Here is a 23,337-nt window from a genome sequence, read left to right as displayed (position 1 = left end):
AGGCCCTATCCTATGCAACAGTGGGGCCACGGAGCATTACTAAAGACACAGCTTTCTTAAAAATGTTTTATTAAGTTACCCTTTTGTAGCTAAACAATGCTTTTCTGTATTCAAATAATTTTAATATAGTAGCTTTTCAGCGAAAACACATAGAAGTTACATCCTTTCTTAATGGAGAAAGGAAGAGACAGTCCCTTTGATTGAAATCAGTTTACATTTTGATTGGAGCGTGATAGCCAGCCCTTGCTGGCTTGCTTGCAAACACCATTTTACCCTTGTCATTACAGCAGCTCTAATTCCTCATTGACTGCTTAATGTATGCTCAATTAAAAAAAACTCCTGTTTATAATTCAGAAAGCTTCTTTGAGTGCAACTTCTGCTAATTTATCTTCTTTGGAATGCCAAAGCAGCACTGTGGTCCTTAGAACAACACTGTCTGTATGCAGACAGTGATGCAGCTACCTCCCACAGACAGAAGAGGGCTGCTGCAAGTAAAGTGACTTTGAAGAGTGTTCTCTGGCAGCTGACACACTCTTGTCTTTGAGGGAAAAAAAGTCCTGGGGGAGGGGGTTCTCTTCAGCTTCAAACGAGCTAAGTTTGGTGTATATCACTCATTGATCCACAATAAAATTTAAAGAAAGGGACAACTTAAAGTTATTGCAACAGTGAGGTATAAAAAAATGAGTAAAACACCCAGTCTTTGCTTGTGTCCCAAGCTTTGGGGAGGAAAGGAAATCACTTACACACTGACCCGACGTGCTCTTATGTTTTCTATCGTTAGAAAATTCTGAATATTGACACCGTTACAGGCAGACTCGGGGGTTATTCAGACACCGTACTGGATGTACTGGCAGCAGTCTCCTGGGGGGGGAGGACGACTTCTTTTAAATCCTGCAGTAGTTCAATCTGGTGGTCCAGTCTTTTCCTGCTTTCCAGAAGTTCCTGGATTTTTTCCTCTGTCCCTATTATGGAAAAGAAAGGGACAAATGTTTTTATTTTATTTTTATATGCAACTATTAATTTATAGTAAGTTACATAATGCATTAACACTGAGATTGCAGAGGCTTCCACTACTTAGTTTAGTCTACAGTGAAGCCACTGCCTTTTGGAAGCCTCAGCTTCACGCTCTGTGCCTTTGTCTCTTCATTAACACATGGGGAGACAAGTTAAAGAACTTGTGGCAAAAGAAAACGCAGGCTAAATCACAGCGTTACATACTTTGTTTTCCATCTTACTGTATCTCAAAGGCAGCTACAAGTTTTAAATTAACTTCCCTGAATTACATAAAGCAAATTTAGAACCCTAATGGATTTTAGTCGACCAAATTTTAAGCTTAAAAAGAGATGCTTTGGACAACTAAAGACAACGGCTAGTTTCTCAAAAAAAAAAAACATGATTTAAGAGCATTTAATGCACCTGCTTCTGGCAAAATACTTACTGCCAGTGCACCAATGGCATGAACCAGCTGCTTCGTCCTCTTTGCAAAGCCCTACCTGGCTGACTGTCAGCTTATCCTTACTGCTTCTGCTTTCCTAATGTTAAATCATCGAAATCCGTGAGCGTTAGGTAACTTTGTGCTAGGTGCTAGAAGCTTAGTATTAATGGTGCGTTTTAATTGAAGCAATTGCTTTGTTCAGTAACATCGTTTTGTAGTGGTTGAGAGGACCATAATGAAAATGGCTTTAAACTAAAAGAGGGGAGATTTAGGTTAGATGTTAGGACAAAATTCTTCCCTGTGAGGGTGGTGATGCCCTGGCACAGGTTGCCCAGAGAAGCTGTGGATGCCCCATCCCTGGAGGTGTTCAAGGCCAGGCTGGATGGGGCTTTGGGCAACCTGGTCTGGTGGGAGGTGTCCCTGCCCACGGCAGGGGGGTGGGACTGGGTGATCTTTGAGGTCCCTTCCAACCCAAACCATTCTGTGATTCCGTGAAATAGCACTCTCCATTGCTTGCCACGGGCAGCCTTTATAGCATGTCTATTTGGTGTCAAGGCCTCATGGTTAAATGAACTAGCAGGCACATATCTGAAGAAAAAGTTGGGCATGTAAGAGTGGGAGCTGGAGAAAAATATCTTGGAGAATAGTTGGATACAAATGAGTAAGTTACCAGAAAAACAAACAGCAACTGTGATCACTGTGTTACTGCGTTCAACTTAAGGGTGAACCACAGCCGGAAGACATACAGCTCCAGCTCTCTAATCCCACAGGGATACAGGAAAAATAGAAATAGCCAGGAAAAAGGTATCAGTGGTGAGAATGGCATACGGGAGCGCTTCCACAAGAAGGCAGGTAACAGACTGGAGACCTTTCACCTCTCTGAAGAGAGAACCTAAAGGGAGAGAATGTTTCTGTAAAACTAGGAGTGGCAGGGACCTGGAAAGACTGCACTCACCATTCCTTAAGTGCTAAGAATCAATCAGTGACAGTACAGCACAACTGGTTTAAAACAAAGTAGAGGAGAAAGCAACAACAACAGAGTGGATCAAAAGTGGATCATTTCAGGTGACCAGAAGTCATCAGTTCCAAGGGAAAGAGCAAAGAAAATAGTACCCGTAGGAATCCTACAGTATTTAGTCCCAGACTTCATCCACTGTGACAGACACTTAGTAGCGAGAGCTTGGAATACAGACTGGGGAGAAGGATGGAAGGAAGCGATGGTTTCCTTCTAACCCTACAGTTCATCTTGCAACTAAAACGGTTCTCAGTCCTTTTCGACTAGTTTGTTACAAGAGCTCCTCCTGGGTAAGGTTTGGAACCAACTTTGATGTGTTTTCATTATTGACCTCAAAATTAAAATAGCCTTGATTGTATCAGAAAAGTGTGTTCAGGAAGAACTGAGCTGCTGAAGTAGCAGGGAGTCAGAGAGGGGACAGCTTCCACACAGCAGAATCACAGGGCTGTGTACCTAGATGCCAGTACCAGAATTTCTCCTGTAAGCTGAGAAAAGGATGAAATAACGCAGCTGTGAAAGAAGCAAGTGTGACCTAAGGTTGCGTCACACGAGGGATTACGAGCAGCGATGTATTAGTTCCCCTCAGATGAGGCACTGCCAGAACCTGTGTTGAGATAACTCCACAAACACCAGGCACTTGCACTCCAGAAGAGGAATTCAAAAGCAAGAACCGGAGACTCGAGGGAGGAGCCTGGCTTTCCGCAGACAAGCAAAGGGGAAATGGGGGAAAACAGCAAACACCAGCTTCAAGCACTGAACTTGTGTTAGCTGACTTGCTCCCACTTCCCTCTCGTAACGGTTATCAACCTTGTTCTAACTTCTGCTTTTATCCCTGTCAAAAAGGTGTAAGAGACCCACCTAGGTTTAGTTGGAACATTACAACTAAAAAGCTGTAATGCTGCTTAAGCAGCTGAGACTTGAGTTCATGCCGTAGAGTTTCCTTCCGCTCTGGTGCTCCCAAGTGACTGCTCTTGCACGTTTTCACTGCATTCTTTGAGCATTGTCACCTCCCTTTCCAAAACCTATTAAAATTGCCATCAGTTCCAGGGAAGCTCTATTTGTAGTGTTCGATGCCCTTAACTGGAACAGAGCAGCCAGTTCCAACAGCATTCGTTGGAAAGCTGCACAGCTGTAAGGAAGGGAAGCTGCCTTCAGCAAGCCTTCCACACGCAGGAGGGGAAATAACTGCAGGAACAAGCACCAGCGCACCCTGCAGGAGGGAGGTTCCTCTGGGGCTGAGGCCCTGCGGTCCTCTGAAGCTGTGGAGCTGGGACACGGTTCCAGCTGGCCTCACGTCTGACAGCCAGGTTAGACACGCCGTGCTTCTGGTCATTCAGGTAGCAACAGCTTTTATTCAGTTACTTAGATGATGCTGAGAAGTTCCATGGAATTGTCATTGTAAAATGGTCGTTTTATGATCATTTAAAATTATGAAGATCATTCTGAGAGTTGATGAAAACGACTTGAATGACAACACAGTCATTGGCCATAGCTGACACGGGTTCATGAGGGGAAAGTCCTGTTAATGCACTTCCGCGGAAAGGGATCTGGGGGTTGTGGTCACAGCAAGCTGAACACGAGCCAGCAGCGTGCCCTGGGGTGCATCAGGTCCCTTCCACTTTGGGACATTCTATGGTTCTCTGATTTTATCAAAATCCTCAGAAGAATAACATCAATGCTAAAAACCATACCAAGTGCTGCTGTTCTGACAGCTTATTTCACGTACCTGAATGAATATTTGTCAGTATATTTTCAAACAGTCCACAGTCAAAGAGTGACATTACTGTCTCTTCATACTCTGGAAGAAGAGAGAACATCACAGAGTAAAGGTTTACAGAACACTTGAGTTCATGCACTGCCCAACATTAAGTGTAGCACAAAACAGTAATTAATTACAGCAATTGCTCGAGGTTTTAAGATAGCAAAGACACACACGTCCATATCACTTCTAATTCTGTACAACTGTTTTCATGAGACATGGCTATCAGTGTTTTACGTTCACTGCCATCCCAGATTTACGCCTCCATTTCCTAATTGGGGCATTTTGTGTTTCATTTCACTGGAAGCCTACAGAGTTTGCGTGACCATTAAGAGGTTTGCTTAACGGTGAAGTCCTTTGAAACCCTAAGGTGTCCTGGACTTCACTACTGCCCTAGCACCGCGACACACGAGCTGCTCATGACAGAGATTTGGCCAGGTGTGACATTTCACCTTCCGTGCACGTGCTTCAGTTATTTGCAAAAATTAGCATTACTTATCCAAAAGCATTGTTCGTAACTTTGTAAAGCTGGGAGGACAATGGGAGATGAAGGTTTGTTTGGTTTTTTTCTTTAAAAAAATTGTTTTGAGAACAAAGTAATATTAGTGGGGAATCCTCCAAGAACAAAGTGATTCATACAATACACTCACCAAAAAAAACAAATACACGCTAACATTTGACATTGAAGTTTTAAGTAATCATCCAAAGCGTTGAAACATTCATACTCAAGGATTTTTCCCTCAAAAGAGTGCAGATTAGACAGGCAGATGGTCCTTCTGTAAGAGCAACACGGCCTTACAATCCATATAAAACCTTCCTGTTCTCTTCGTAACCGCTCCCCTCTTCAGAGTGTGGGAGTAGAGGCCTGTGTTTATGCCAATGGCTAAAAGGTGGCTGCAGAAAGCCCTGTACCTGTTTCCGAAGTGTTGTCATCCATCAGCTTTTCCTGTGCCAAGTGAAGCGTGTCCAGCATCTCTTCAAAGATGTCATCCAGCAGCCCGGCTTGCTTGCATTTCCTGAGGAAGTCTATTCGGACTGGTAAAACAGAACACACGCACTCTTAGACACGAGCGGTCCGGAGCACAGCTGCGTGGGCTTCACCCACTCACTTCAGAAACTAAAACTTTGGTTCAAGTCTCCCTTCTGGTAACAAATACACAGGTGTCTGGCTCCTCTAGCTACCTGCTCAGCCCTCTGCAGTGGGAACAACGCTGTGGTCAGGTGAACACAAGCATCGTGCTGGCTATAAATTCGTATAAACTCTAGATTTGGCTTTGTTCATCAAAAAAAAAATGCCTCCACAACTCCAAATGTGTCATTCCTAAAGCCACCTAATAACCCCTGGTGTAGAAAAACGGATGATTTGCTTTGCTTTTTTTTCTTCAAATCCTCTGGACCACACCATGGGCTGAGCAGGCTAAAGGACAGAAAACAGCGCAAGAAGTGAACCAATACTGGACTTGGTAAGAGAACTGAGGTTACATTTACTGCAAGTGATCCAGGCATTAACCTCATTTATTGATGTAACCCTGTTACAGTCCATTTTATGGTCCTGCTTTGTCAGATTTTTATTGCTAAGGAAATAGGGAGTTACTTTTTCTTCCATCTCGGAACAGCAGCTCAGCGACAGGTTTCAGTAAGGAGTCCCTGTGGACCACTGTGGGAATTCAGTGGGCTATTGAAAGGGAAAAGCTCCCAGACTGCTCAGAGAAGTCTACCAGCCTCCATCAAAAACAATGTTTTTAAAGTTTTCTAAACTTCTGAGCAGCAACGTAACTTTGACCAGCAATTACAGCAGGACTTCGGGGTAACGCAAACTGCGGAGCTGAAGGATGGGTCGAGCAGTCGATTTCACTGTTACACGTTTTGTCAACCAACCTGCGTACACCTGGGATTCAAAGGTAACATAAAATAGCACGCAGGGGCAGCAGTAACTGCAGCAGCATTTACAAAGCCTGGTTCCTGCCCGGGGAGCCAGAACGCTCTTGTTCAAGGTGCACAGAACACCCTGCTGTGCAATTAAAACCTGCACGGTCGTTCTGCAAACCAGGCTCTTGCTCCCTTGCCAGAACACGGGGTCATTTGTTTCGGGCAAATAATAAAAGGCACATTTTCAACAGCACTGATTTCTAACACCTCCAAGCTCCGAACATCGACACAACAGGTCACGGTATCACGCAGCTCTTCCGTGAAGTCAGTCCCACCTTTATGCCTGCTGTTTTTTCTTTTTAATATTCGTAATCTGTTTTCTTCTGCTGTTTCTTCTGTGCTCTGTAAGAAAATCAAAACAATGTATTTTTACATCGTAGGGACATTTCCTGCTCTATTTTCAGTGTCTTAACTCCGTATTAGCAGAGAGAGAAAAACCAGCCCATATTTCTGTGAATAAAGTCAGCTTCCCCCCACACTTAACAATACTCCTCTCCAGACATTCAAGTAAAAGGGGAAGCAAAAATCATTTCAAAGCAAAATCTGCTACGAAAAGCCCATTTACCCTGCCCAATTACTATTACTGCTCTTGCACAATGTATTCAAATAGCACAGATGTTAACTGATGGCTGCTGCTAACTCCCAGCGTAAGTGACACCTAATTCTCCAGGCCAGATATAATACTAAAAATGATCTGAGAGGAGAGGAGGAATATTTTTCTCTTCCTTTGGACAGGACGCAGTCATTCTCTGCTGTTCCAAATCATACCTCAGTACCACAAATGATTCTTATCTCTACTACAAAGCTCCACCAGTATAAGAGCTGCACCACTTGGACACTGGCAAGCAGTTTATCCTGCAGTGCCTAAACATACATGGAACCCCCAAGCTTCTTTATTTGCTTGGACTCATTTCCAAAACCACTAACACTGGAGCAGCAGAAACAGCACGTTACCAGCAGTGATGGGTCAAATGGATCTCAGTTACACCACCGGGAACTTGAGTGGATTTACAGCTGAGAAATTCTTGGGGACAAATAACCTACTGGTAAAAATGCCACTTGAAAGCTGCAAAGATCATCCACGTCCTCTCCCTCTGATCTAGAGACCTGGAAGCCAATTCCTCTAGAAAGGAGAAATCCTGACCCCCATCAGTCAATGGGAGTTCGCATGCATAGTTCAGTGGAACCAAGAGAATCCCCAAAAACTAAGTTGTATTTCCAGATTTCCTAACAACAGCCCCTAAAACAACTCCCCTTACAGCCAGAGGCATGCTCCCAAGCCCCTGGGAAGGCCATCTTCACCCACGGAGTGGGACCTGCCCGAGCTATAATGAAAATCTGTGGTGCCTACCATGAGAACAAGTGCTAGTTTAACAAGGCCAAGTGACTTATCAAAAGCTGTCTTCACAGAAAACATAAAAAGCCCTAAGCAAATCTGAGGGCCTCAGTGCTTCCAAGGAAAAGGAACGCCAAAGGAAAGCTCTTTTCTTCTGGCATGTCAAGATCACAGCCGCTGAGTCAGCCTCGTTCAGAAGTTCCCATCACACTTGTGCCACGCTGCCTGAGGGCAGCGTTGGCTCTGCCAGAAGCAGCTCTGAATGCAAGTGGTTTTGTTCTGACAAAATGACAAGATCAAAACAAGGCAGCTGCAAAGGAAAAGTCGTCGTTTCTGTGAGAAAGTCTCCTTCTTAATGCACTGCCAAAAATACTTCACTGAAGCCCTTTGTTGTGGCAGATGTGGGTTTCTGTTTTAGAACTACCGAAATCCAGAATTACCATTTGTTCCGTGATGGTGGAAGACTTCAGTGCGTGTCTTTTCCTCTTATTAGCTGCATCTAGAAACCAAGAGACAGCAAGGTAACTACACGTCAACCTTACGCCGACAATTTCATACAGCTCAAGTTCTCTCCTTCCCCAGCAAGCTACAGAAGTCAGGCACTTTGGGTAGCCGGACAGGAATACATCTCAGCTTTCCCAAATACCTGATATTTCAGTGAAATCCATCTTATTTCCATCTAAGAAAACGTACAAGCCTGAATCACTAGGATCTGCAAATCGCTGCAGCATTACGATATCACTGCCTTTTAAACCCGTTATAAAGCAAAACCCAGATTATAACGTAAGATTTTTGGCTGCGGCAGAGGGAACTGACCCTCCCTGGCAGCAGCACCACCTCTACATGGTAAGAACTTAAGGCAAAACATGATAAATTTATGAAAAATGATGTTTGCTCCCCATCAATCCTTGTTTATGTTAATACACTCTCAGAACTAAGGCTCCACAAGAGTTATTTTAGGTGTCCCAAAGGCATACAAGTGGCATTAATTTTTCTTTGCTACATCTACCTCCTAGATAACCTCAGGAGCTCCTAATAGGAAGCAATTTTACTTGTGAGCTTTTATTATTTAAGCTACAAAGCGCTTTTATTGACGTTGTATGAAGATCTCTGCTTCCATTCTGTCCTCTATCAGCACGCAGCCGGCTCTTTCCAACGCCATAACTGGCAGCTGCTGAAAATAGCTGCAGCACCACAAGCAGAGAAGGAAAACTAGCAAGGAGCACATGCCAGGGGGCAGAGAAAGCTGGGGAGGGGTAAAACTACCCACCAAAACCCAGAGGGTTTTAAATGCAGTGGGGTTACATGCCCCTCTCCATGCCTTGGGTAATGCACGGTAAGTTTATTCCTACTTAGAAATCACCTTAGGAATGGGATGTTACTGCAGGTACAGAAAAGGCTGTCAGAACAAGTCCTTTTTTTTTCTTTTTGCGGGGGCGAGGGAGACAGTGCTTTACATTCGCTATTTTCATGGCCTGAAAGGAAATCATAGGCTACCACATCATCCAAAATAAAGCCGTGTGGCCTATTTTGGAGCGAGCTAGGAACCGATGGTGTACGTATTGAGAACAAGGGGATGTGTCTCGTAGCTTTCTCCAGGCTACCAGGGAAAACGTGCCGAGAGGCAGCCCTCTTATACCAACTCCTGTTCCCACACAGTCCAGTCTTGGCTCAGCCTGCCCTGGGGGGAACGGCAGAGCTACTTCACTTGAGTTAGATCCTGAAAGTCTAAACTCTGCCGTGGAGCCACAGTGCCTCTATCCCAACCTATTTTAGCTGCAAACAGGTGGGCCAGGAACGGGTCAGAGAGCACCTGGGGCTGCAGCCAAGCCAACAGCAGCATACTCCTGCTCAGCCTGGCTCCTCTGAGCACCACGCGTGCAGCTGAGAGCTGCTCAGAGGCAGGAGACATCGGGGTTGTTGTGGAACCAAGCGTCATTTACCCAGCTGCTCTCTCGGACAGAGACGGGAGGAGCTCACTGAGGAGGCAGAGCCGCCAGAAAAATCCTCTTACCCCTCTTAAACAAAGGGTCTCCATATTTAGTGCCTCTGGCAGACCTCCATCAGGCATAAACTCTTCTCAGGGAACTTCCCATACACGGTGCATGCATGCAGAACTCAAAGACACTGAGATCTTCAACCACGGAAGGTTTAAGTCCTCCTTATGAAGGAGGTGGTCTACAAGGTCAGTCCTATTCCCTTAATCTCACGTCACGTTGGAAACTAAGCAACCCTGCCCCTCTTTAGTCCTGGGGTGGGACACCACGGTCACAAACCAACAGATTGGCAACCATTGGGCCACAGAAAATAATTTAAAAAGAGAGAGGGAGTGTCAGGCCTCAGCGTTACTGATAAGTAAAAAGCAAAACTAGTAGGTGAGGAAGGAAGCTGCACGTGGTTAGTGAGCCGCACCACCAGCGGGTGTCAAACAGACTGTGCTGCTGGGTAAGAGGCGATGATGATAACCACCCCAGTTGGCCCTTGGGTGGTGTTAGGGTGGAGCCAGACCGCCAAAATGATCAGCCAGAGTTAGTGTTATTGCTCAGCTGGCTGAGTTAAATTCAATTTGGAAGCAAAGGCTACTCTAGGACCCACTCCATTTCAAGCACCTGCACTTGGCTAACTCGGTGATCTGAACCCATGTGGTCAATTCGGTGAGATTCCCAGCCGCCTCAGTCAGCAAGCACCAGGACTGCCAAATTAAACAAACTGCATTTCTGTAGCAGAGGGAGCAATCCTTAAACAGGGAGCGTATAACCCTTTGGTTACGCTTAAAAAGCTCTTTGGGATCCTTCAGAATGAAAGGCTGTGTTTTCGAAGTACCGCAGCGGGTACAGAAGATGCAAGTGTGAACATTTTAATGCAACTGCAGGCACAAATCCCAGGGTGAGCACTCCTGTAACAGCCCTCGCTTTGCTAATCAGGTGCAAGCTCGTGCATCCCTCATTAGCACGAGCCCCCCGTTTCGCACGCATTTTTAAGAGCTGCTTGGGCCTACCTACAGAATAACTCCACGAAGGATCAGCTCCGTGTCAGTTTTGAAGGGGATTTGGGGATGATCAAACACAAACATTTCCTAATTCAAAAACCCTTCTTGCTTTCTGTCCGTACCCCTGGATTTCAACCAAACCGCTCCTTAAGATTCGAAATCCACCGCTCAATGTAAAGGTGGAATAACATTTGTTTTGTTCAAATTAGTTATCAACTGTAGGATAAAAACTTTTAAAACAGATAAAAATCAAGGAAGCCATTAAAGAAACTCACCATAGTGATTGGTCCTATTGCCTGGGTCATGTTTTGGGCAGAACACTCTAAAATTTAAGTTCGGTTTTAAGAAAAAGAGAAAAAGTATTAATAAATACGTAAACAGAGTAACGCTGACTGATTTCAACAAATATCTTCCCCTCTATTCATTAAATGTAAATTGCAAGACGTTCTAAAAAACTCTCAGGATGGTTGTTCAGCATTACCCACTTGGGAGAGCACCTGCTGTGAAGTCTCACACATGCACAAGCTTCTGGTTTTACTTTTGGAGCCTCAGCAGGCTCAGAACTGATAGTTCAAAGCTTCGGTGTTCAATCGCCCCACCGTGTTTGGACGGTGTAAATGATGTCAGGTGCATTTCGGCTGGTGTGGCTGCCAAACACTGGGACAGTGTTTGAACTGGGGTATTCTAATCTCATTTAGTAACTTGTTTTAATGCTGTCAAGATGAAATCCCCGAGTACTGATATTGCTTGGTTGTAGCTCCTGCTGCTCTGCCCCCTCGCCCTATCCCAGTTGGGGCAGGTCCCAAACTTGTTTGCCAGTCAGCCGGGATTTATAAGCCCTTCATAACACGCTGGCATCGCCACACAGTAGTGTGCTGCCACACACAAGACAATTTACTTCTTTGGAGATCCCTGCCCCTCCCTTTCCATTGCCCAGTGCTGATCAGGTCCCCAAAATTTGGTCCCCAAATCCCGTGGAAGTAGGGCACGCCTGTTTGAGGTCCAGTAGCTTCAATCTGCCCGATCCCTTCATCCCTTAAATTTAGAAATACATGAGATGGGAAGATTTTCTCCATTTTTAGGAGAGCAATGCAAATTCCTTGGGAGAAATAAAATGCAACAAATACGGCTGGAAATCCTCCTTATCTTCTGGATACTGTAATGTGTAGAGAACATAAACCAGCTTCTCTAAGATGCCTTTCTTACAGAAGGATCCCAAATCACTTTTTAAACAAAATTGCCTTGTCAAGAGTGGGGTTTAGCTGATCTCTTCATTACAAATCTCTATTTGCCAAGAAATTGCTCAAGTGTTTAGAAGCAATTTTAAAAGGGAACCACATTTAGTAGGCCATTTTGTGATTATTGTCATTTTTTGTTAAAAAAAATGGAAGTGCTGAGCTTAGAAAAGTAGTCTGTTTCCTTGACAAGCCAGCTTTTTTTGCATGAAATTAATTTTGATGCACAAAAAAAGATTTATACATGCTTAAGAATTCAGTCAGAAAACTACATACTGGAGGCACATTATTTACATACCTGAATTTCTAATTTCCCTACCATCATTTTTGGAAGATGGCACTAGAAATGATGCTTGTTTCCCCACTGTGTTATTACTTGCCTTTAGCAAAGCACTGTTCCTTTCTCTTTTTTATTCTGCTCTGTTTGATCTGATAACCACTGCTCATGATCTCAATGACGACAATTCAGAATTTAAAAACACCAGCTCTCCTCCTACCGACGGAATTCTTTCTTTCTGATACACTTTTCAGTATATTTTACATTTTATATTTCACCATGAAAAAGAGCAGGGAGGCTGTCAATCCATGGCCACTGTTTTTTAGGTCTCGTTTTTCTGCTCTCCAATAATTTCACGTTAGCTACAAATTTTCTCCTTCATTCATGCTGCTGATACAGTGCAAAAGGCTTTGGATTCAAGTTCCTGAGACTTGCCTCACCACCCTTCTCTCATCCAGTCCTTTTTCATGCAGGTTTGCTATAGTTTTGCTCCCAATACAGGACAAGCAACTAGCCTCACAAAATGACTTAACCCAAGGCATTTTTAAGTTCAGGGTCCCTCTACCTAATCTCCAGTATCACCAGCTCAGAAAAACACCAAGTGGAACTATATATTCAGCTACCACTTCAGCAGTCCGCATGCAGACTGCTGGCAATCCCATTCATTTCTCATCTCGATGATATTCACTCTTCTTAATCCCAAGGTGTCGCTCCTAAAGCACTACAATGAGTCATTTATTCTGCGATCACAGAAGGTCCTACCTTTCCATCTACACTCCTTCAGGAGCTTTGCAGGCTCCAGGGAACTCTCCAAACACTAACTGAACATATCATCTTCTTCCTACATAGCTGGCCCTACATCCTTACAGAAAGATCTGTTTATTTTGGAGTGAGAGCCCTACCAAAGCAGCCAGGACTGCAACTGCTTTGGGTACAAAAGGGCCCATCTTGTACTATTACTAGACAGTCTACAACACTAACCTAAGACTAACGTAGCTCGTGACCTCTTTGGCCTTACCCAGAAGTGGGTGTTCTGGGTTGCGTCTGGGTTGTGTCTACGGGCCTCAGACCTTTACTCTAACTTCCTCGTTCCTTTTGGGAGTCCTAGTTTCTCAACCCCTTTCCTCTGCAGATTATCATTCCTTCCTCTGAACAACTTTTTCCATCTGCTATCTGCAACGTAAGCAGTCCGAGGGCAGCAGACACTAGGGCTAGCATGACCAGGACAGAAAATTTACTTAAAATCTGTTTAATGATGTTAATGCTAGCAACGTACTTGAAATGTAAGAAGATCCTGGATGGGAATACAGACTTCTCTGCTAGCATGTGGATGGAAAGTTACTAGCATTTGTCTAACATGAACAGATCCAGAAGCACGACAGCCTGGTCTGAGGCAAGAGAAATTGAGAATTTGAATCATTAGTTTGAACTTTAATAAAAATCTTTGTCCTTGAAGACTAGCTAGGTAGCCAGTAAAGACAGGCTTCCTCAGTTTAGGTCTAGTTATCTTTCACCTCAGTCCCTGAATAGATTCCTTTCCACTGCTGTGATAAAGGAAAGCATTGCTTGTAAAAAGAGGGCATCAAACACTAACCATAGATGGAGCAACACCTGAAGTGAACGTATTTCCTTTTTGAAAATAAGGAGTTAAAAAATTGACAATTTAAGTCTCTCTTCCTGACAGTAACACCAAAACCTTGAGAATAATTAGTTACGAAAGACTTGGTTAAATACCGGTAGACTCCGTTTACTTCATCTGTTTCTATTGCTGCATCATCGCAGAGCGCACAGAAGTAGTGGTAACTTCTGCGACAGGCTCTCTCCTCGCATCCCACAGTGGCTCCTTTCTTGCGACAGAAGTTGCACACCTACAGTAAAACGATGGTTAGCAGGTAAGCATCACACATAGCTACTAGAAAAAAAAAATCTAGACTTACAAAACAAGTGCTATCTTCTGTAGGAAAATCAAATATTTCATTGTAAGCCTTCTCTGTGGAAGGCATCAGGCAGGTTCACAGCAGCAAACTCCTACCTCGTCCATCATTTCAGTCACCTTTCTGCTATTTTACCTCAACTGCATCACTTCACAAATTAAGTAGGAAAAAAAGAGTCATGTGAGGGAACTTGGCCACCTTCATACCTTATCCCAAATCTGAACAAGTTATTTAAGTACTCATTGGTATGTGTGCTTATATTTATGTTCACAGAATCGCAGAATGGCTGAGGCTGGAAGGGACCTCCAGAGATCACCCAGTCCAAACCCCCTGCTCAAGCAGGGTCACCTAGAGAACATTGCACAGGATGGCATCCAGGCGGGTCTTGATTATCTCCAGAGAAGGAGACTCCACAACCTCTCTGGGCAGCCTGTCCCAGTGCTCTGTCACCCTCACCGTAAAGAAGTTCTTCCTCATATGGCGATGAAACCTCCTGCGGTCCAATTTATAACCATTACCCCTTGTCCTATCGCTGTCCAGTACTGAGAAGAGTTTTGCCCCATCCTCTTCACATTGTCCCCTCAGGTATTTGTAGAGGTTGATAAGATCCCCTCTCGGTCTCCTCTTCTCTAGGCTAAACAGGCCTAGCTTCATTAGTCTTTTCTCATAGGACAGATGCTCCAATCCCTTTATCATTTTTGTGGCTCTACCTTCTCCAGTAGCTCCATGTCCCTCTTGTACTGGGGAGCCCAGAACTGGACACAACACTCCAGGTGAGGCCTGACCAGGGCAGAGTAGAGGGGGAGGATCACCTCCCTCGACCTGCCGGCCACACTCCTCTTGATGCAGCCCAGGACACCATTGGCCTTCTTGGCCACCAGGGCACACACTGCTGGCTCATGGGCAGCCTGCTGCCCACCAGGACCCCCAGGTCCCTCTCTGCAGATCTCTCCAGCAGGTCAGCCCCCGGCCGGTACTGGTGCCTGGGGTTGTTCATCCCCAGGTGCAGGACCCTGCACTTGCCCTTGTTGAACCTCATGAGGTTACTCTCAGCCCAACTCTCCAGGTCCCTCCGAATGGCCGCACAGCCCTCTGGTGCGTCAGCCGCTCCACCAGCTTTGTATCATCCACAAACTTGCTGAGGGTGCACTCTGTCCCTTCATCCAGGTCGTTGATGGGTAAGTTGAACAGCACTGGCCCCAGTACTGACCGCTGGGGGACACCACTGGCCACAGGCCTCCAACTAGACTCGGCACCGTTGAGCACAACCCTCTGAGCTCCGCCATCCAGCCAGCTCTCGATCCACCCCACTGTCCACTCATGGATCCCACACTTCTGGAGCTTGCTCAGGAGGATATTATGGGAGACAGTGTCGAAATCCTTGCTGAAGTCAAGGTAGACCACATCCACTGCTCTCCCCTCATCCATCCAGCCAGTCATTTCATCATAGAAATCTATCAGGTTGGTTAAACACAACTTCCCGTTGATGAATCCATGTTAATTGTTCCTGATCACCTTCTTTTCCTCCACGTGCTTAATGATGGCCTCAAGGATGAGCTGCTCCATCATCTTTCCAGAGGTGGAGGTGAGGCTGACAGGCCTGTAGTTTCCTGGGTCTTCCTTCCTGCCCTTCTTGAAGACTGGGGTGATGTTGGCTTTCTTCCAGCCCTCAGGCACCTCTCCTGTTCTCCAGGACCTTTCCAAGATGACAGAGAGCGGCTTAGCAATAACACCTGCCTGCTCCCTCAGCACCCTTGGGTACATCCCATCCAGGCCAATAGAGTTGTGGGTGTCTAGCTCGCCTAAATAACCTCTAGCCCAATCCTCTTCAACCAGGGGAAAGTCTTCTCTCCAGGTTTTCTCTCATTTCTGTGCTCAGCAGTGCATGGGGGCCAGCCTTAGCAGTGAAGACTGAAGCAAAGAAGGTATTCAGTATCTCCAGCTTCTCTGTATCTGCCGTCACCCATCTCATTTAGCAGCGCACTCACATTTTCCTTAGTCTTCCTTTTGCTGCTGCTGTATTTGAAGAAGCCCTTCTTGTTGTCCTTAACGTCTCTTGCTAAATGTAATTCTAACCAGGCCTTGGCCTTCCTCATTGCATCCCTGCATTCCCTGACAACATTCATGTATTCCACCCAAGCGGTCTGTCCCTTCTTCCACAACATGTACACTTCCTTCTTCAGTTTAAGTTTTCCAAAGAGCTCCTTTCCCAACCATGCAGGTCTCCTGCCCCCCTTGCTCAACTTCTTTCTCATAGGGATGTGCTGATCCTGAGCTTAGAGGAAGTTGTGCTTGAGCCAACTCTCCTGGGCCCCGTCCCAAGGGATTCCTCCAATTAGGTCCCAGAAGAGGTCACAGTTGGCTCTCTTGAAATCCAGGGTTGCAGTCCTACTTTTTGCCCTGCTTCCTCCTCGCAGGGTCTTGAACTCCAACATCTCATGGTCACTGCAGCCGAGATGGCCCTCAACCTTCCCACTTCCAACTAGACCATCCCAGTTTGTTAGTACCAGGTCCAGCAGCACCCCTCTCCTTGTTGGCTCACCTACCTCCTGAGGCAAGAAGTTATCCGCAATGTTCTGCAGTAACCTCCTGGACCGTTTGTTCTGAGCTGCGTTGTCTCCCCAGCAAATATTAGGCCTCATCCACTTTGTCTTCCTGATCCGGTGGCCTGTACTGTTGCTCAGGGCTACCTGACAGGGTGAGATGAGTGAAGGTGGATTTCTCTTGCCACCTTGAGCCTGGACTTGTTTCCGTTCATTCACATCCTTTCAAGCTTCTGCCTCGTGCCTGCTGGGGGACGGATACTGCATTCTCTTCTCCTTGGCAAATTCCTGGTGCCTGTTAATGTTTCACAGAGGCCAGAGCTTGGCACCACCACTCTATTTCCCTCTCTGAATCCCAGATGTCCTTCAGTTTTTCCACCTCTTCTCGTAGCTCAGCTACCACACTGAGCAGGTCTTCTGCCTGCTCACATCTCATGCAGTTGCTATCTCTGCAGCTGCCCAAAGGTGGTGTGAAGCTTTGGCACCTGGACGGCTGCAAGCTTTTTCGGAAGCTCAGTTTGGGTCCCCACCTTCTTTTTGGCAAGGGTGGATGTGGCCTTCCACGACTGCTTGTTTCCGTGACTGTAAAATATTCTCTAGACTAACTTCATAAAGAGAAGAGTTCCATCCAGTAGGAAGGGGGAAGGGGAGCTGAGCACAAAACCAACAAGAAAACCTCATACAAATAACCTTCCTTCTGCTAAAAAAAGGTGTTCCCCTTTACACTTACAAATTGCATCATTTTGTTTCTGGCACTAGCTTAGTCTCTTCGGAAAGTCTCTTCTTACTCTTTTATCTTAGGAAAAAAGGGCCAGAAAAAAAATCCAATTAGCGACAACAACAAAAAAAGAACTAAACTTCAATAAGTATAATGTCCAATCAATGTTTGTAACTCTAAATCTGTAACTTCCCTGATCTTAGTAGATCAGGAGGACCAAGTACTTTTCTGCATTTTTTTTTTCCGAACATAAAACTGACCAGACGACTCGGTACTGAAGGGTGGCAGGGTGCGTGCTATGAGACAGGACTAAGTGCAGATTCCAGAAGAAACTGCCTTACCAGACGCTTTCCTCTCTTGAGTTCATTCAATACTGATTCCACATCAAACCTTATGTCCAGATTATCTGGGTTATACTCTTCAGATTCCACAAATCCCGAGGAAAATAACTAGAGACAAAGAGACGATGTTAAGAATTAATAAAGAGACATGGTCATCAATATATTCCAGAGAAAAGAAAGGGAGGGTACATCTGTTCTTCTTGCACGTGGATTTCACCTAACCTGAAGATGAACCAAGAAAAGATGACAAGGTGAGAAGGTGAATTAGTAAGAAGTGTGAACAAAGAAAGCTTCAGGCTGCCCAGAGTAAGGAGCAGCAGCTGCTTGGCTGACAAACCTCCACACCTTGAACAACTTTTATCTTCCCAGTTGCTCAGACTTACAGTTGGATGCAACATTTCTCCATAAATAAAATTTTGGTACAGTCCAAAGCCTGGGGGAAACCCACAAAAATGCACACTTGCACATTCACGCCCCTTTAATTCCCATGGAAGCACTGAACCATGACAGCAAGCGAGGAAGCGGAAGTTATCTGCAACTGTTTTTGCAATTATTTTGTAAAGCTAATTTCAACCAAAAGCGAGCCACCCTTATGTGGGCTGGTAACCACAGTCTGCCTGCCCAGAAGGTGATAGCTGGCTGGAAGAAGCCAAACAGGGTGCTCTTCCTAAAGCAGACAAATTAGTAAAGTTGTTGGGTTAAAAAAACAAACCAAACCAAACCTACAAGAGTTCCAACGTTTAACCAACACTCACAGCCCTAATAAAAAACATTTTTCTACTAGGTCATTTTTTAGCTTAGTTTCCTACAGACATTAAGCACGTGCAACATGCCACCCATCTGCATCATGGCAATTCCACTCTCCCCCAGTAATTCGGTTTGCTGGGTATTTAGTGACACTGACAGAGAAAGAGGAATCTGTGAAGATAAGCAAGTTTGTGCCTGTTTCATGAAAGCGACTGGGCCTCATTCCAGTGTGAACCAGACCTGTAGGTCTGGATTCCCATCAGGTAACACGCAACAGCCACTTCAGGCTGTTTGTGCAAATATGTGAGGAGTGAGGCGGCAATGAAAAGCGTTCCACTTTCACAAATTTTGTGCATCTTACCATAAATCTAGCTTTATTTCCATTGCCACCTCTTGGCTAACAACGTACCTATTTTTATTGTTATTTTTGAAGCCAAACTTTCTGCAGTCAATCTGCAGAACGCCGTGAACTTGAAGACTATTTCCTGTTTCAACCGAAACAAAAAAGTCACTGTAAAGTTAAAAAAAAATCAACAGGCAGTGGAGACTCCCACTTTCGTGCTTCTCCATTTCCCTTACGTACTGACCAACCAAAAAAACCACTCACCAAACAATCCTGATGAGCTGCAATGTTTTGCTCTTCGGCAATGTACATGATAGAGCCAGCCTCCCCTTCTGAACAGAACGCACACGTTCTTCTCACCATCTTCGCCATTATCTGGAAAGCACCTAGAGCAGGAAGACTGGGAGAAAACACAAAGCGACTGACGCAATTGTCTTATGCCAGGCAGGATGAGCAGAGGAAAGCAGAGCTCATGAGCTCTTGCCCTCTAACTGCTCCTTCACCTGCAGCCCCTGAAGCCTGGTTCTTTGCCTTCAGCAACCAGAACGTGCAAAGCCTGCTCTTGGGACAACAGGCGGTGGGAAACAGGCTCCCAGCAGTTAGAGCAAGGGGGAAAAAAGGTTTGTTTGCCCTTGAAAAGTCACTAACAAGTCATGGCAGAAGGCACAGAGCTAACAAAAGAATTGTCGAGCTTGTTCATCAAATATATGCTCCAACAACAGCCCCAAGAGCAGGCCAGCAAGTCATGCCCTCAACATGAAACTCCTTTTATTTGGAGGATGCTGGCTGTTCATAGCAGTGTCTGCCTTCAGCTAACTCTGCCACACGTGGGTCTGTAAGTCAAGGAGACAAAATGGCTTTCCCCAAACTCCTCCAGTGCCTTCCAGGAGTTGACAAAAAACAAGGAAGAAACACCAATTCCTTAGTGCAAAAAGGATGCAGCAAAGCAATGTGAAGAGGCTTACAAATGCAAATAGGAGAAAAGAGAGAGCCGAACACAGGAGACTTTAACACTCTCTCGATGAAGTAGAGCATGAGAACATGAGAACATGAGAAACACCATCTTCTCTACATCCTGGAATCCACTCCCTGGACATCTATCCTCTTTTCCTGGCCATAACCACTCAAGTTTTAATCGTCCTTCTTCACACAGCCTCTCTTTTCTTTTTCCCAGCAGCCACAAAAAGTTAAAGGCAACCTACTTCTTCCACTAAACAGTCTAAATGTTTCTGAAAAAGCCTTTAACCCCACCCCACCCCCAGGAATTTAGGGCATCACTCCACACATTAATAGCAGAAGTTTTACTTTGTCTGTGGTTTCTGTGCAAGTCCACTGCAGAAATCTTCAATTTCCCTCTCCCACTAGGTGCGATACTCCAAACACCAGAGATGTCACCTCTGACAGCCCAAAAGCCTGTAGGATAAGAGTAAGAAAAGTCTGTGTTTACTTTTAAGAAATAAGATTTGGTGTTAAATTACTCTAGTGACAGAGAAGCAGTAAGGCCCAAGTACAAAACAGGCAGGAAATCTCACAGCCCAGCAAATCTTGCACATATTACTCTGGCTTTCAACAGCCAACTTCTGCCTTCATTGGTTCCACCTCCCTTCCATAAAATGGAGGGGATAGTCTCAAGTGAGAAGAACACCAGAGTATAAGTGCATTTTTTTTTCCTGGCTCTGCCACAGAAACTTTACGTAATCTCAGGCAAGCCACTTTGCCTCTACACACATCTGTTTTTCCCCACATCCTTCTATATCTTGTAAGCAAGGTGGGGTAGGGACCGATTTCTACTACCCGATCTATACAGTAAGCATCATAACATCAGTCTCAAAGCTTAGGCATTAAATAAATGCAACAGAAACAAGTGGAAATGTATAGAAATATTAGAATTAGAGAGGGATAAGCCAGGGTTTGAATGGTTGGCCCCCCAAGCAGGGCAGAGTTCTGTGTAGCAGGTCATTACCTGGAATTGATGCATACATAGGCCCTGCTCAGGCCTAGTCAGAGGATCTGTCCCTGGGAAGCTGGTGAGGAAGGTGCTGAAGCTGGAGCCTGCAGTCCCTGATGCTCTTCCAGGCTCTGTGGAGAAATCTTGGTGCTGAAAGATAACCAAGGACCGTCGGTCAAGGTCAACCCCTCGGTTACTCCAGGGCCTTTGCCAGACCTCTGAAGCAAGAGGGAAAGCTCTCGCCCATTCCTCACTGCAAGAGCAGCCAGCCTGCATCCAGTGCCCCATTCAGCTCAGTATCTGCCACCAACTGCACTTTTGCTTTGTCCCTGTGCTCTTCCCTAGGTTTCTGCTACTAATTACCATGAGGAATAGGATGCGAAGCTAAATGGGGCTGTGGATCCAGCTGGCTGCTCCTAAGTAAGAAAGGAAAGGCTAAGGGCATGGTTCCAGTTTCAGTTTAATTACGTTTTGCCTGAACAACCACTCACTTTTTGACACCCCAGATATGTGAGTGAAGGGGCAAGAAATCATTGTTTCTCACTCAGCTCCTCCAGTAACACCCATGATATCACAAATCTGTTATTCTTTCTCGTGCTGCCTCTTTTTCAAGTTGAAGAATCTGAAACTATTTAGTTATTCCTTGTACAGAAGCTGCTCCACATCTTTGACCATCCTCATCACTTTCCAGTCTCTTTTCTACTCCTGCAATAGCTCAAGAGGAGCTCTCTGTATTCATTTTTTTCTGAACAATTCTTAATATTTCACATATTGGACTGCTTCTGAGCATGGACCTGTCACTTCCATAGAACAACGTATTGTAGACCTCAGACCTCTTTTCTACATGGTAGCTGACAGACGGTACAGAGGGCAGTGTTACGACTGTTGACCTGACACACACATCGTCTTCCACTTATCAGCGCTGGATTTTCTCAGCCTTTATTTTATAGTCAAATGACTCAGAGTCCTTCTGCAACTTTTGGCAAGCGGCTTTCACTTTCACACAAAGTAAGGCAACTAATTCATCTGTAAGAGCCACAGGCTCTTCGACTGCCCTCCACTAATGAAGAAGGGGATAGAGCTGTAAAACAGAAGGTCGAGGGGAAGCAGTCACGGGAAGGAAACAGCCACGTGTCTCAGGATGCTTCTCTGATCCCCGTGCCATTTCCTACCAACACGCCCTATTAGTTTTGCAACAATGGCAAACTGGAAGAAAGCAGTAAATGAAACAGAAAGTAAAAGGGGATGAGAAAAGGTGATTGTGCAACTGCCAAGTATACCTTGCTGAAACTTTACTCATTTGTTTAAGCATTTCCTCTCCAGAAGCGATTCAGAAAGCATCCTTGCAGGTACACAAACTCACATTACACAGAAAGAACCAAAGGCAATAAAGACCACCCAACATCTCTGTAGCAGGGTGAGGAGAACACAAACTCCCTGACTTCCAGCGTGCTGCCAGAACCTGGTGCCCTAGCTGCTGTTCTGCTCTCCTCTCAGCGTACTGAAGGAGTTTGTTTGCTGAAGCAGGGAGAAAGACAGAAAGTACCCCAGACTCATGGCTTCCAACCTTTGCACTTTGTGGGGAAAGAAGCAGTACTGCTCATATATTAGCTGGGCACAAAAGCTCTGCTCTCCCCCCAGACGTTAGCAGCATAAAGACATCTGTCCTTTACAAGGATTTTAGAACAAAACCAATGAAATCCGTCTTCCCCTCCACCTTTTATTTGATACATAGATCTAAGGCATGAAAAAGGTATTTTCTTTGAAAGGTAGCCACGTCAACACACCAATCCCAGTGATGGGGATGACAGGAAGGTTCCTCACCAGCCCTCAGCTCTCACCCTTTCCAAGATGCTGGGGACCACCAGCACTGGAGGCCGTTAACCACTCCCTGAAAGGGAACTGGGAACGTTCTGGGAACTGGGAGTTCCCAGAAGGATGGAGATTCTCCAGTGTTTAAATAAAGCACGATCTGCTGTGGTAGAATGGCTACGAAGCTGGTGAAGGGCTTGGACCACAAGTCCTTTGAGGAGCAGCTGAGGGAGCTGGGGGTGTTTGGTCTGGAGAAGAGGAGGCTCAGGGGAGAGAGACCTCATTGCTCTCTACAACTACCTGAAAGGAAGGCGTGGGGAGCTGGGGGTCGGCCTCTTCTGTCAGAAAACTAGTGATAGGACTAGAGGGAATGGCCTCAAGTAGTGCCAGGGGAGGTTCAGGGTGGAAATGAGGAGACATTTCTTCTCAGAAAGAGCAGTCAGGCACTGGGACGGGCTGCCCAGGGAGGTGGTGGAGTCACCGTCCCTGGGGGTGTTGAAGGAGAGGCTGGACCTGGTGCTTAGGGACGTGGTTCAGTGGGTGACACTGGTGGCAGGGTTTTTTTTAAGGCTCCATTTCCCCTCAGGGCTGCCGAGGGGCTGAGACCCAGACACCAGGGGCACAGACGCCGCCCAGCCCCGAGCCCCTCAGGGACCCCCGGGGGGGGGGGAAGGGCCGCCCCCAGCCCCTCTCGGCCCCGCGCTCCCCTCAGGGAGGCCGGGCTCGCCCACCGCCGCCCTGTGGGGGGGGGGAGCTCCGCCGGGCACCCCCCTCCCGCAGGGCGTGGAGGCGCCCCTGTCCCCCCCCCCGCGCGGCTGCCCGGTGGTACTTACCGCGGGGGGCTCGCAGGCCGGCCCGCACCAGCGGCCGCTTCCGAGCGGGGGAGGGGGAAGGGGGGAGGGAGGCTCGCGGAAGTGGGCGGGCCCAACCGGAGCGCCGAGCATGCGCGCTGCGGAGCACGCGCTCGGCGGCGCTG

At 46.1% G+C, this 23,337-nt stretch overlaps 1 protein-coding gene across 1 annotated transcript; it reads right to left on the bottom strand.

Annotated features, from left to right (window-relative positions):
* Window positions 1-52: 52 nt before the first annotated feature.
* On the bottom strand, window positions 53-23,337 carry PHF11 (PHD finger protein 11). Its single transcript, XM_040542441.1, has 12 exons — window positions 23,195-23,337; window positions 20,565-20,699; window positions 19,907-20,014; window positions 18,866-19,001; window positions 17,512-17,619; window positions 13,710-13,843; window positions 10,739-10,785; window positions 7,915-7,973; window positions 6,414-6,480; window positions 5,122-5,244; window positions 4,177-4,248; window positions 53-962 (listed from the first exon to the last, which is right to left on the bottom strand). The coding sequence occupies exons 4-12, from the start codon at window positions 18,971-18,973 to the stop codon at window positions 823-825; spliced, it is 858 nt and encodes a 285-aa protein (XP_040398375.1). The 5' UTR covers window positions 18,974-19,001; window positions 19,907-20,014; window positions 20,565-20,699; window positions 23,195-23,337; the 3' UTR covers window positions 53-822.

This window comes from Cygnus olor, chromosome 1 (genome assembly GCF_009769625.2).
Source record: "Cygnus olor isolate bCygOlo1 chromosome 1, bCygOlo1.pri.v2, whole genome shotgun sequence".
Classification (NCBI taxonomy): Eukaryota; Metazoa; Chordata; class Aves; order Anseriformes; family Anatidae; genus Cygnus; species Cygnus olor.
This window is presented reverse-complemented; position numbering and strand designations above follow the sequence as displayed.

Coding starts and splice junctions, on each gene's coding strand:
- PHF11 (XM_040542441.1), bottom strand. CDS start 18,973: ATGGCGAAGATGGTGAGAAGAACGTGTGCGTTCTGTTCAGAAGGGGAG. Junction 13,844..17,511: donor TCAAGAGAGGAAAGCGTCTG/GTAAGGCAGTTT, acceptor GTTTTACTGTAG/GTGTGCAACTTCTGTCGCAA. Junction 7,974..10,738: donor CAATAGGACCAATCACTATG/GTGAGTTTCTTT, acceptor CTTGGTTTCTAG/ATGCAGCTAATAAGAGGAAA.